Source organism: Dreissena polymorpha, chromosome 15 (assembly GCF_020536995.1).
Source record: "Dreissena polymorpha isolate Duluth1 chromosome 15, UMN_Dpol_1.0, whole genome shotgun sequence".
Classification (NCBI taxonomy): domain Eukaryota; kingdom Metazoa; phylum Mollusca; class Bivalvia; order Myida; family Dreissenidae; genus Dreissena; species Dreissena polymorpha.
This window is the reverse complement of record NC_068369.1, coordinates 60,966,164-60,979,086: the sequence shown is the minus strand read 5'-3', so window position 1 is coordinate 60,979,086 and position 12,923 is coordinate 60,966,164. Positions and strand designations below refer to the sequence as shown.

Here is a 12,923-nt window from a genome sequence, read left to right as displayed (position 1 = left end):
ACTTTGACAAAACAACACTTACCTGAATACCACAATGGATTCAACCCAAACAATACCCCACGCCCCAACCCAGAATCCCTGCCCCCCCCCCCCCCCAAAAAAAAAAATAATAATAAAAAAAATAAATTTTTTTTCTTCCTTTTTTTAGCTCAGCCCAGCGTGTGTGCGTCCGTCAACAATTTGTTTGTGTAGACAGTAGAGGGCACAGTTTTCATCCAATCTTTATGAAATTTGGTCAGAATGTTTATCTGGATGACATCTGGGTTGGGATTGTATTTGGGTCATCTGGGTACAAACACTAGGTCACTAGGTCACATAATAGGTCAAATAATAGAAAAACCTTGTGTAGACAATAGAGGTCGCAGTTTTCATCCAATCTTTATGAAATTTGGTCAGAATGTTTATCTTGATGAAATCTGAGTTGGGATCGTATTTTGGTCATCTGGGGTCAAAAACTAGGTCACTAGGTCAAAAACTAGGTCAAATAATAGAAAAACATAGTGTAGACAGTAGAGGTCACAGTTTTCATCCAATCTTTATGAAATTTGGTCAGAATGATTATCTTGATGAAATCTGAGTTTGGATTGTATTTGGGTCATCTGGGTTCAAAAACTAGGTCACTAGGTCAAAAACTAGGTCAAATAATAGAAAAACCTTGTGTAGACAGTAGAGGTCACAGTTTTCATCCAATCTTTATGAAATTTGGTCAGAATATTCATCTTGATAAAATCTGGCTTGGGATTGTATTTGGGTCATCTGGGGTCAAAAACTAGGTCACTAGATCAAAAACTAGGTCAAATAACAGAAAAACCTTGTGTAGACAATAGAGGTCACAGTTTTCATCCAATCTTTATGAAATTTGGTCAGAATGTTTATCTTGATGAAATCTGGGTTGGAATTGTATTTGGGTCATCTGAGGTCATAAACAAGGTCACTAGGTCAAATAATAGAAAAACCGTCAACAATTTGTTTGTGTAGACAGTAGAGGTCACAGTTTTCATCGAATCTTTATGAAATGTGGTCAGAATGTTTATCTTGATGAAATCTGGGTTGGGATTGTATTTGGGTCATCTGGGGTCAATAACTAGATCACCAGGTCAAAAACTAGGTCACTAGGTCAAATAATAGAAAAACCTTGTATAGACAATAGAGGTCACAGTTTTCATCCAATCTTAATGAAATTTGGTCAGAATGTTTATCTTGATTAAATCTGGGTTGGGATTGTATTTGGTTAGTCAGGTGAGCGATTCAGGGCTTTACTTTATTTTTGAAGGACCGTACGAACTTCACACCCAAACTATTGCTGTCAAACTTGAAATAAAATCTATTTAGTTTGTTTTATGTCTTTACAAATGTTTAATAGATTGTGGAAAATATACCTTGACTATTACCTTGACGTTATTGAATAATTTGAACAGTTACCCCATGATGGCTTAAGTTATACTGTCAAGCACTCTAATAGTCGAGCGCGCTGTCCTCTGACAGCTCTTGTTATGAAACTTGGTAGGAACATTTGTTCTAAGGATATCATGGCTGAGTTAGAAAATGGTTTCTGTGTTTTGAAAAACATGGTCGCAGGGGGCGTGGTATTTTTCCTTATATGGCTTTGTTAACACCTTGTTAACACTCAAGAAGTCTTAATTGCAGTAAAATATTTTCGAAAGTTTGGTCAAATTATTTGATCAGTTTTCCTTAAATGTTTATCTTTTAACTGGTTAACAATTGAATGGCCACATTTATTGGCCAATCTTCATTTAACTTGGTTATAATATATGTCCCAATGAACTTTTGGTTGAGGTTGAATTTGGGTCTTGTGAGTTCAACAAATAGGTCACTAGGTAAAATTTTAAATTTTAAAAAATCTTTATACTCTAGAAGTCATTTTGTTTATCAAATCTTCATGAACCTTGGTTAGAAAATTTGTTCTAATGATATCTTAGTAGAGTTAAAAAATAAAATGGGATGACAAATTCAATATTTATGTTTTATAAAGTACTTTCATTATTTGAACTCCACCATGGCAGAACACTCAATAGTCTAATTCCTTAGGTTCTCAGGTGAGCGCCTTAAGGCTCATGGCCAATGGCCCTCTTGTTCCAACAACATTATTGTTAGGTATTAAGTAGGAAAATATATTAATAGCCAGATATTTTATAATTCTTGCATCCTTCAACAGGTCGTGAGCGTAGAACAAGCGGCAGTAGCAGTACTACTGCGAGTGCAAAGCCTGGGGTCACTGGAGTCACCGTGGTGAAGACACTGAAGCCAGGCCAAGATGTGGAGGACCTTCTGGCAGATGCTCTGGTTTGTGTCACATTTTTGTTATTATGTCTTGTAGCTAGGTGACAGTATGTTTTGTAGAGTCATTTGTTCATGTCATAAAGTATTTCTTGCATGAAGTAGGAAAAACTTTTCTGTACAGGCTAATTTGGGATAACACTTTCCTTTTATGGTGGAGTCATTATAAAAAGTGACTGAAACATAAAAAAAGTGTTTATTCATCTCAGAAGGGCCTCTAGGGACCTTAGATTTAAGGTCACTACAATCAATCATTTTGGGTTAACACATTTGTGTTTGCAAGTTTTATTTCATTACTTAAATAGATATGTGCACAATTCTGCCTTTTATTGTCAAGCTGTATCTGACCTGTCTCCATGGAAACTAACTTTCTTAAGCTTTATCAAAAATTTAATCTTACATACTGAACCAATAATAATTAAAATTTTACAAGCATTTTCATTTGTTAATTTTCAAGATTCAAGATGTATTAGGTATCATGTAAATAAAGGCCTCCGGCCCAAAATACAGCATTCATTTACAATTTCATAATGATAAAATGCCACCTTGTAAAAATGTTTTGTTTTTTTTGTAAATACTTTTTATAGAGACTAAGTTTGAGATCACAGTGAGCCTGTTGCCCATTTTCTATGTTAACCAGGTTTGTATGTTTTTCACAGCGTGTTCCAATGCGTAAGCGTTACGAGAGCTATGACTCAGATGAGAATGCCAGTGAGACGTCAAGTGTTTGTTCAGAGAGGTCGTTCAGTTCCTACAGCAAAACTTCTGAGGTGAGATTCGTGTATAGTGATGTAATGCGTACATCAGAAGATCAGTGTGAAACTCTTTGTATCTGCTGAAATGCCACATAGAGAACAATAGGTAAGTGTTGATTATAGATCAGGTTTATCATGCGAGGCTTAGAAATTTTTCTTTTTCGTGCCGAGCATGATAAACCTGATCTATAATCAACACTAACCTATTATTCTATTTATCCCACTTTTTATTTTGTAAATCTTTTTGTTTAAACAAAATTAGTTTGACTGGATAATTTCGCTGGATTTATGACGTCATTTTGTCGAAATATTGACGTCATTTCCTGCCATTGATTATAGATGATATTTAATCAACGGGGCTTTAATCAACAAATTCGCTGTAAAAGTGGGATAAAATATCATATACGCTGGGTTTGCTCTTAACACTCTGCCTGCACAGGCGGGTACATGTTACATCATAAGATGGACTTTTGAGGGTAAAATGACTTTGCTGTAATAACCACAAAGCCATTATGCTGTCTTAAGAGAAAGATTCCTTTATAGAAATATGTACAGAAAAAACTTTATTGGATACAGAATCATATGTGTATCAACGCAGGCTAAAATTAAAACTATGTTTTGAGTTAGCAACTATCATTTGTTTATAGCTTTCAGTTTTACTTAGTTCTAAGTTTGATGTTTATAATTGCTATGTATGTTATTATTTAATTTAAGTATATGAGTGTTACTCATTCAGAAGTTAATTGATCTTACAGCCACATTCAGATGCCACCGGCATAATAAAAAGCATAAATGCCCCTGTAACATCAGTGTGATGTTCTACTGCTTTGGCATGTTAAATTCATATAACCAATATAAGTTAAGATGTGTGTGTTTGAATGCTGTTTACTTCTGTTAATGCGTGTCTAGACTTCGGGTGAGGTAGAACGATGGCCTACAAGGCGTCGCTCTACGCCATCTGGCAAGGTACCAAACTGTTGTCCAATTACTGTAACCTTGGTTTTGATATTTTGAATATGTAATTTTGCACTGTGTTTAACACATTCAGAATCATTTTTTTATGTGATTTTTTTTAAGGAAGGGACGTGGTTAATCTAATGGATTACTATAACAATAAAATTATAAAAACACGTGTACAATGACAGAAAGTTTTTTTATATACCGGTAGAAAAGCCCTTAAAGGGGCCATTTCACGTTTAAGTAAATATACAAAAATTATTAAAAAAATTGTTTCAGATTTGCAAGTTGTCGTTGTAGTTATGATATTTGTGAGGAAACAGTAATACTGAACATTTACCATACTCTAAAATATCCATAATATTCATCTTTTGACAATTTAAAAACCTGAAAATTTAAAGCATTGCAAAGCAAAACGATTGAATTATTTGGACAGTTCTGTTGTTGTCGTATTTTGTAAGACTATGAGGGTTGCTTATGTTAAGTATAAAACACATCACTTAATGGTTTAGCACGGATGGTCGAGTGGTCTAAGCGAAAGACTTACTACAGGGGTCAGTGGTTCGAGCCACGGATGTCCAGTGGTCTAAGCGAAAGACTTACTACAGGGGTCAGTGGTTCGAGCCCACTACAGGGGTCAGTGGTTTGAGCCCAGATTAGGATTACTGTTCTTTCTTTAATTGTATGCTTGTTTTTTACCGGAGCCTTTAGATCCAATATTTAGATATATCAATATAAAGCATTTAATGACAAACTTCAATACGTGCCCAAATCTATGAAAAGGCCCCTTTAAGTGAAAAAGAAAAAGTATTGTGACCACTTCAAAGATTCTAGCTTTTTCCTAAACACTTAATTAAGTTTTCTCATTTGAATCTATTGTTTTGCATTTAAACTAAAAATTGACAGTTATTATGTCCCCGAAGGAGGGCATATAGTGATCACACTGTCCCTCCGTCTGTCTGTCCCTCACACTTTGCGTTTAGGTTTCGAAAAATGCTCATAACTTCTATGTCCCTTGAGATATAACCTTCATATTTGGTATGCATGTGTAAATGGACAAGGCCTTTTCATACTCATAAAAATTTTGACCCCTGTGACCTTGACCTTGAACTAAGGGTCCGCGTTTAGGTTTCGAAATCTGCTTTTAGGTATCGAAAAATGCTCATAACTTCTATCAAAGTGTTTATAGAGGGCATATGTCATTCTATGGTGACAGCTCTTGTTTTTTGTAATATTTAAGTATTATGTATGTATTGTTACATGTCATTTTTAAATATTCTTTCTATTTGCTATTAATTTATGCAATGCGTCTTGTCAATTCTGTAGCCTAGAACAAAGGTAATCTTTGGTTGATTTCCTTACATTGTTTTCCCCATTTGTATATTACGCACTCCAAAACTGCCTTTGATATTTAAATCTTTTTGTCAGATATAGATCGAGACCTGTACAAGTACCTGTACCATGCTGATTGCTTTTATGTATACATTGTATTGTTAAAAAAGAATGTATTTTGTGTACTCGTACTTGCCATAGTATGATAACCTTTTTATTAGGAGATAATTTCAACCTTACACCAATATGTGTTATGTGTATGTGTTGTAATAATCTTTAGAAGTGGCATGCTCATCATTGTCACAATTTTACATTCAAATTAGAACTATGGATGTACTCTAGTTCTTATTTTCCCTGTTCACAGGAAACAATAAGTAAGGTCAGTTGCACACTGAGGTATCAATGTCAAGGTTTCATGCACATGGTTTGTGGAGAATCCAATGTGTGCCCTTACATTTCATCATTATGCATTTGATTTTATTATTTCTTTGTCTCAGGTGAGCACCTGTGGTGCTTTGACTCTCTTTGTATTGTAGACTGTTTTTTATTGGCGTTAATTAAAATAAACTTTTGTTGGCATTTTCAAATTATTCTCACCTTACAGACCGAGATACACCCATTGTTAAGAGATCCCTTGATTGCCTAAATAGTTAAACATTACATTATGTTTGGAATTTACTTGTCGGTCCTTTTAGCTTAAAGTATTTGCATAGTCTGTTAGTCTTTATTGCTTTTCTTGCTGTTTTTTGATGGGATGATATCGTCAACATGCAGTAGAAAATGCTGTTTTTCTGGCACCTCCAATGTGTTTATTACCTTTGTATTGTGTCTCTATACTTGCACCTACATTCTTGCAGCGCTGTGGAAAAACGGGGCATGTGCGTAAATTGTCGTCCCAGATTAGCCTGTGCAGTCTGCACTGGACAATCTGGGACAACACTATATGCTCATGCATTAAGCCCAGTTACCCCCAGAGCGTGGCTTATTGTATCACCATTGGTATTTAGACAGCAACTTCCTTAATAAATTCAACTGTCATCCCAAGACCAAATTGTCCTATTTTATTCATAGAAGCTTGATACTTTAAAACCAACAAGAATAATATTGATGGTAATATTGCCCCTAACTTCTTAAATGTTTGCTTCCATAAAATTGCAGTTAGCCATACACTTGAAGTATTTTAACAGTGTTTAAAAGGCTTAAGCAGCCTGTTTAATTTAGCAGTCAATATATGGTCCTTTCAATAAATAAATGAGTCGTACTCTGAGAAACCTGGGCATAGAGCATGTGCGTAAAGTGTTGTCCCAGATTAGCCTGTGCAATCTGCACAGGCTAATCAGGGACGACACTTTCTGCCTAAATTGGATTTTTGCTAAGAAGAGACTTCATTTAAACAAAAAATGTCATAAAAGTGGAAAGTGTCGTCCCTGATTAGCCTGTGCGGACTGCACAGGCTCATCTGGGATGACACTTTACGCACAAGCATTATGCCCAGTTTTCTCAGAACGCAACTCAAACGTGTTTTGTTATCTCCATGATTTCAGGATATGGGTGAAATTCTAACTTTGTTACAAAGCAGTTCCTACCAAGATAGAAAGGAAGGAGTCATCAGCCTGACAAAATTGTTACGGCAAAATAGAACATTGACGTAAGTCTTTATGTGAATAAAGTATAAACTACACAACACTTTGACTTTCAGTTTCTTGTTTATTAACAATATTTGATCATTTATTGGAAAGGTTTCATCTGGTTATATTAAAACAATAAGTAATATAATTCAGAAATTTGCTGATAAAAGTATTAATAGTATCATAAAATGTTAAATAATAAATTATTTAAAACAACAACACTGTGCGTTATAATGCATCGTTAAAACTCTTAATTTTATTTTCAGGCGGATAGAATTGAAAAAAGCCACCGAAATATTTACTAGAATGTTCCATGATCCCCATAGTAAAGTAAGTTGTAGCAAAATCTTTCATACATTAAAAAGACACGTAAGCTTCTATTTCAGCATTGATTGTCATTTATCTTTTTGAAAACTTTTTGATATTCGTTCAATGAAGTATTGTGTACCCTAAGTAGATTTCAGTTTGAAATCTGTTTTGGCCTTCATATATGTATGTCTTAAAGGTACAAAGTTAGTTCAAAGTCATAACTTTTAACTTATTGACTAAAATTCCTAATTTCTATTGCACAGGTGTTCAGTTTATTCCTGGATATGTTGCAAGACCTCATCACAGGGCACAGTCGAGACATGACTGACTGGTTGTATGTATTGTTGTCACGGTTACTCAACAAGCTGGGAGCAGACATCCTTGGTTCCCTGCAAGCCAAAGTACAGCGAGCTCTAGATGCCACCAGGTATGGAACCAGACCTGGATAGTCTTAGAGATACCAAGAAAAACTAACATGAAGTTTTACCAGACCTATGCAGTCTAAGGGAGAGAACTCAGAACAACTGACATGACTTGTGCATGTGCATAAACTGTTGTCCCAGATAAGTCTTTGCATTCTGCACAGGCTAATCAGGGATGACACTCTTGGCCTTAGCGAAGAAGAGACTTCCTTCAAACAAAGAAATACCATATAAGTGTCGTCCCTAATTAGCCTGTGTGGACTGCACAAGCTTATCTGAGATGTCGCTTTATGTTCATATATTGAGTACCGGTTTCCTCATATTCATAATCTTACTTATGAAAAGGTTTACACAGTAATATTTATGGTTTCAATATTATTGAAACAATTGTTATAGTACGAGCAATAGTCTTAATACTGAAACTTTTATGAAGTAATATTGAAACAATTAAGACAGAAATTCTTTTTAAAAAATATTTAGTTATTCATGGCTTAAATTGTTGTCATAGTTTCCCATTTATTTTTTTGCAAATTCTTTGGATAACAAGCTTTCAATCATATAAACACATAATGATGGTAAATATTGTTGTATGCACCATTTTGCACTTTTCATCAAATCAGTCAATTGACTTTTTTTCTGTGTGCATTAATTACATATGTTTGAATGATGTTGTCACAGAGAATGCTTCCCATGTGATCTGCAGTTCAACATTTTGACGAGATTCATCATAGACCAGACCCAGTCACCCAGTCTGAAGGTATGATATTAATGCACGAATCAATGCCGATTATTAAAACAATATTTTGCTGATTCAGTTTTGAAAGGAGTGCTTTTTAAGGGTATTGGTCAACGTTTGATTGCAGCTGTTTTGTTTTTCTCCTTCGTTTCACTGGGAGATTTGTATTCTACGCATTCATGATTTCCATCTGCTGGTGCTTACAAGTGGTTGTACTTTAAGTAAAAATACTTTTACAGTCAGTTCAACAATGTCTGAAAGATGTAAGCTAGTATAAAATGGAGTAAATCTCAAAAAATTGCACAATTGAAAAGATATCTTCCATTCTGCAGTGTTAAGATTATATTAAATTATCAAATTACATAAATACCTTTTACTTCTCTTAACTATGTAATAATCAATCATTTCTATGTATGTCTTAGGGAAATTATACCATTCATCAATCTGTCATTTATATGGCATATAACTTCTAATACTTAATCAATTAAAGAATGTTTGCTTCTGGCCGTGTCTTGGCTTCTTTTAGCCTGAGCATAAGGTATGTCCATCGGCTTTTTAAATTCTAACTAAAAAAACATCAGTTTATTTATTTATTTTCTTCTAGCCTTCAATTTGTTTTGGTGTTATTGTAACATGGGTAATTTTGCCAACTCTAGCTAGTCTGTAAAGTGTAAGTCATATTTGATAATGTAATTGCTGTTTGTATACAAGCTATAGTATTTTGGCAAGTTCCTTTATATACATGTGTAAATATTGCCTGAAAAAATTCTTGAGAGTGGTTCTTAAATTATATTTGGTAATTTTGGTCTTTTACCAATAAATAAACTGATGTTTTAAAAACTAATGGTGAAACAAAAAGCACAAGTTTTACCATGTCCCCAATTTCCTAAGGATTTCCTGCATACTTGTTTGTTTACTGACTTTTTTCTTCTTTGCACACGCTTCACAGGCAAAGGTAACAATATACTGTTTTTTCCCATGGTTTGCCTGTCTGCCATTTGCAAGCTATATCTTGGGGTGTTGTTAGAATTATTTTGATCATAAATGATTGTATCAATTTCTGTTCATTTTTCATGGTGTTAAAATTTGTAAGCTTGGTGCTTGGTTTGATTTTAGAATTCATTTGCAAGTGCAGCATATATATGCCTTTACTGTAAAATTGTTAAAACATCTGTTCTAGTATCATGCATGAGATTGAGAAAGTTTATTTTAACCCACATTCGGAAAACTTGTTAAAAAAAACACAACATAATTATTTTGTACATGCTTCTGTAATATTCCAGTTGGTTTGGTGTTGCTTCCACATAGCGCTTGGGGTTATAGTTCACTGATATGTCAGGAAGCTTTAAGATTGGGATATATGGATCAACTTTTATAAATGCATGTTTACATGGTGAATATTTACGTATTTTGAACAGGACATAAGTTATTGCAATAAGAATAAATTGAACAAAATTATTTTTTTGGCAGTGTTTATCATTTATTCTTTTGAATGTTAATAGACATCATTTCAAATGTAAGTAGACATCAATTGGATATTAATAGACATCATTGAATGTTCATAGACAACATTTAAAACATTTATTACTCGAAAAAGCAGAAATGTGAATCTATCTTATTACTTGGTGCTCAGGCTGTATGCACTGAACTCAATGTCCCCACTATAGCTCTCACAGTTAACTGTAGAAAAGTGAACCTCCAGCCCTTCAACATTCCAGGTCAGTTCTGTGTGCTGCTTTCAGAATCAGAACGACTTATCCATCCTTTCCCAGACATTTCGTCCCAAAACTTCTCATAGTGGAACCTTTGTATGCCCCCTTCAGGGTCATTTATCATGCAATTTCAAAAACTTACCACACATACTTACCATGAGGAGACTGAGTGTCTTATGAATCACATGTCCCATCACCTCAAAGGTCAAGGTCTCATTGAGAGGTAAACTGTCAAATTTGCACACAAAAGACTCTGGTGTTTTTGACACAAGCTGAGTTTTGAAACAAAAGTGGAATATGGGGGCATTCATTGGAGCATGAAATTCAAGTTTCTCAAGCTAAACATTACACTCATATTTTAATAACGACCAAATGAATTTTGCAATCTGGATACCAGGCACAACATGTTATAACCTCTCTCTCTGGCATAATCAGGCTTAAGCTTAATGCATGTTTGTGGAAATGTTCGTTTAAAGGAAGTTTCTTCTTAACAAAAATCCAGCCAAGGCAGAATGTAATGTCCCAGATTAGCCTTTGTCTTTGCACAGGCTGATCTGAGACAACACTTTACATTGATGCATTAGGCGCGGTTTTCCCACAGCATGGCTCATATAGTTTTGCATCATAATTATACAATTAGGCTTAAAATGTTCATGATGGGCTTGTTTGCAAAGGATGTATTAAATTACATATTCCATTCATATTCATGATGATCATTATACATCATTGCTTCATTTGTTGTTGCATCACCCTGTTGTAAAATTCAGTTATAAATGTTGTATGCACTTCCTGTAGATATGTTATTAACTTTTATTTGTTTGTTCTGCCGTTCTTCTAGACCCATGGACTGGCAAAAGGATCTGTGAGCTATATATCATTTTTGTTTCATTGCATTCCTCATAATCTACAGGACTCTTGTTCATTAATGCTGCATGCTTGTGTACAGGGGCAACATTTTAGGTAACATTTGAGCAACAGGGACAGGGATAACATTAGACCATTAAGAGGAGGAGTAATATTTGAGCATCTAGGGTAGAATACAGATGAAAATTAGTTCAACTTGGCCCTGGCGAAAAAACTTAGAAAATATGGTTGCATGTTGATTACGTTAATTTAAGTCTTTTTAGCAAAAACAAGATTAAAAAAAACAAAACAAAAACAAGTGAATTACCTGTATATGCATTATGTTCTTTTGTTTGGGGGTGATGGAATAATTGATATTAGGCTCTCCTAAAGCTTTTGTAAAACCCCTTGCTATGCACTGAACTACAAAATGCAAAATGAGACCAGGGTTATGGGTAGTGAATTATCTATTTTCTGCATCTTAAGGTACACAATATAAACCCTGCTAGCTATGCAATTCAAAGGTGATTCAAAGAGAATATTATACAAATTATTATACGTATTTTGGAAAAAAAGTTTGTAAGTGTATATGTATAATTCACAATAAAACAGTATGAAATGATGGTGTATTTTCATGCTTCACTTCCTTTATTGATTTCCTTTCAATTCTGTCCTGTCCTTCCCAAACGCCTTAACTAACATTGGTTTTGGTAAAAAAAGGAATGTTCTGACAATAACATTTCATCTTAGTGTTCATGCTTAGCTATGCAGGAAGGCGGTGTTCAATGTACACATCAATGTTAAGTCAATAAAAACAATTATAAAAATTATTCAAATTAAAATTTAGTTCTTTAACAATGTTTTAATCATTATTTTCATAGTGACAAATATTTATAATTGCTGAAGTATGGAAGGTATATTTTTATGCCCCCGGATCAAAAGATCGGGGGCATATTGTTTTTGGCCTGTCTGTCTGTCATTCATTGTGTGTTTCCCAAAACTTTAACCTTGGTTAAAGTTTTGCAATAACTTTTGCATTATTGAAGATAGCAACTTGATATTTGGTATGCATGCGTATCTCATGGAGCTTCACATTTTGAGTGGTTAAAGGTCAAGGTCATCCATCAAGGTCAAAGGTCAAATATATGGCTTCAAAGCAGAGCAATAGGGGGCATTGTGTTTCTGACAAACACATCTCTTGTTGTATTCGAATTTCACTTTATATATATATATATATATATATATATATATATATATATATATATATATATATATATATATATTATTCATTATTCTATTGTATATTTTGACATGCGAATAAAACAAAATGGCTGCTTAGTATGATATCTATTCTGTTTGAAGACTATGCCTTGGTAATTAATATTTGTTATGTTATATAATTATAATCTTTATTATAGACCAAACATTTATATAGAATCGAATTAAAGTTACTAAGTATATAAGTAAAATAAATGGGGAGCATATATTATTTTGAAATTAAAAACAAATAACTTTCTATTAACCCAATATTGTTATTAAAATAGTTTCAATTTAATTTAATTGTACACATCACATTATTTGTGTAGTGTCCCATCAGTAATTTGGTTAAGTAACATGTAAGCAAAAGAAATCTTCTGCTTAAAACATTGAATTATCATCCAAAAAGTTCTATTTATGGTATTTGTATCACATTTAAATACAAAACAAAAGCAAATGATGATCAGACTTAATGGTAACGTGCCGTCTCAATGCTGCAGGCATGGTTTTAGCTAAGTAACAAATAGATGGGTAGGGAACGCCTTGCAGGTTGATTTATGTATAGTATGGTTAGTGAATTGACTTGTGCATGGGAGGAAAAGGAGGAAAAGGATTTGTACAATGTAGAATGTGCCGAAAGTGTAAGCAATAAATAAGTTACTTAACATCGCTTT

At 33.9% G+C, this 12,923-nt stretch overlaps 1 protein-coding gene across 7 annotated transcripts in view; it reads left to right on the top strand.

The window, feature by feature from the left end:
• Positions 1–12,923, top strand: part of LOC127859326 (CLIP-associating protein 1-like) — a 117,197-nt gene that overhangs the window by 81,521 nt on the left and 22,753 nt on the right. For 5 of the 7 annotated variants that reach the window (XM_052396660.1, XM_052396657.1, XM_052396656.1 and 2 more), the window contains exons 24-31: positions 2,177–2,304; positions 2,958–3,068; positions 5,337–5,348; positions 6,887–6,990; positions 7,237–7,300; positions 7,543–7,706; positions 8,380–8,458; positions 10,988–11,011. In XM_052396660.1, coding sequence (XP_052252620.1) covers positions 2,177–2,304; positions 2,958–3,068; positions 5,337–5,348; positions 6,887–6,990; positions 7,237–7,300; positions 7,543–7,706; positions 8,380–8,458; positions 10,988–11,011 — 686 coding nt within the window. The remainder of the gene's footprint in view (positions 1–2,176; positions 2,305–2,957; positions 3,069–5,336; positions 5,349–6,886; positions 6,991–7,236; positions 7,301–7,542; positions 7,707–8,379; positions 8,459–10,987; positions 11,012–12,923) is intronic. The other 2 variants (XM_052396658.1, XM_052396659.1) reach the window with 2 other exon arrangements.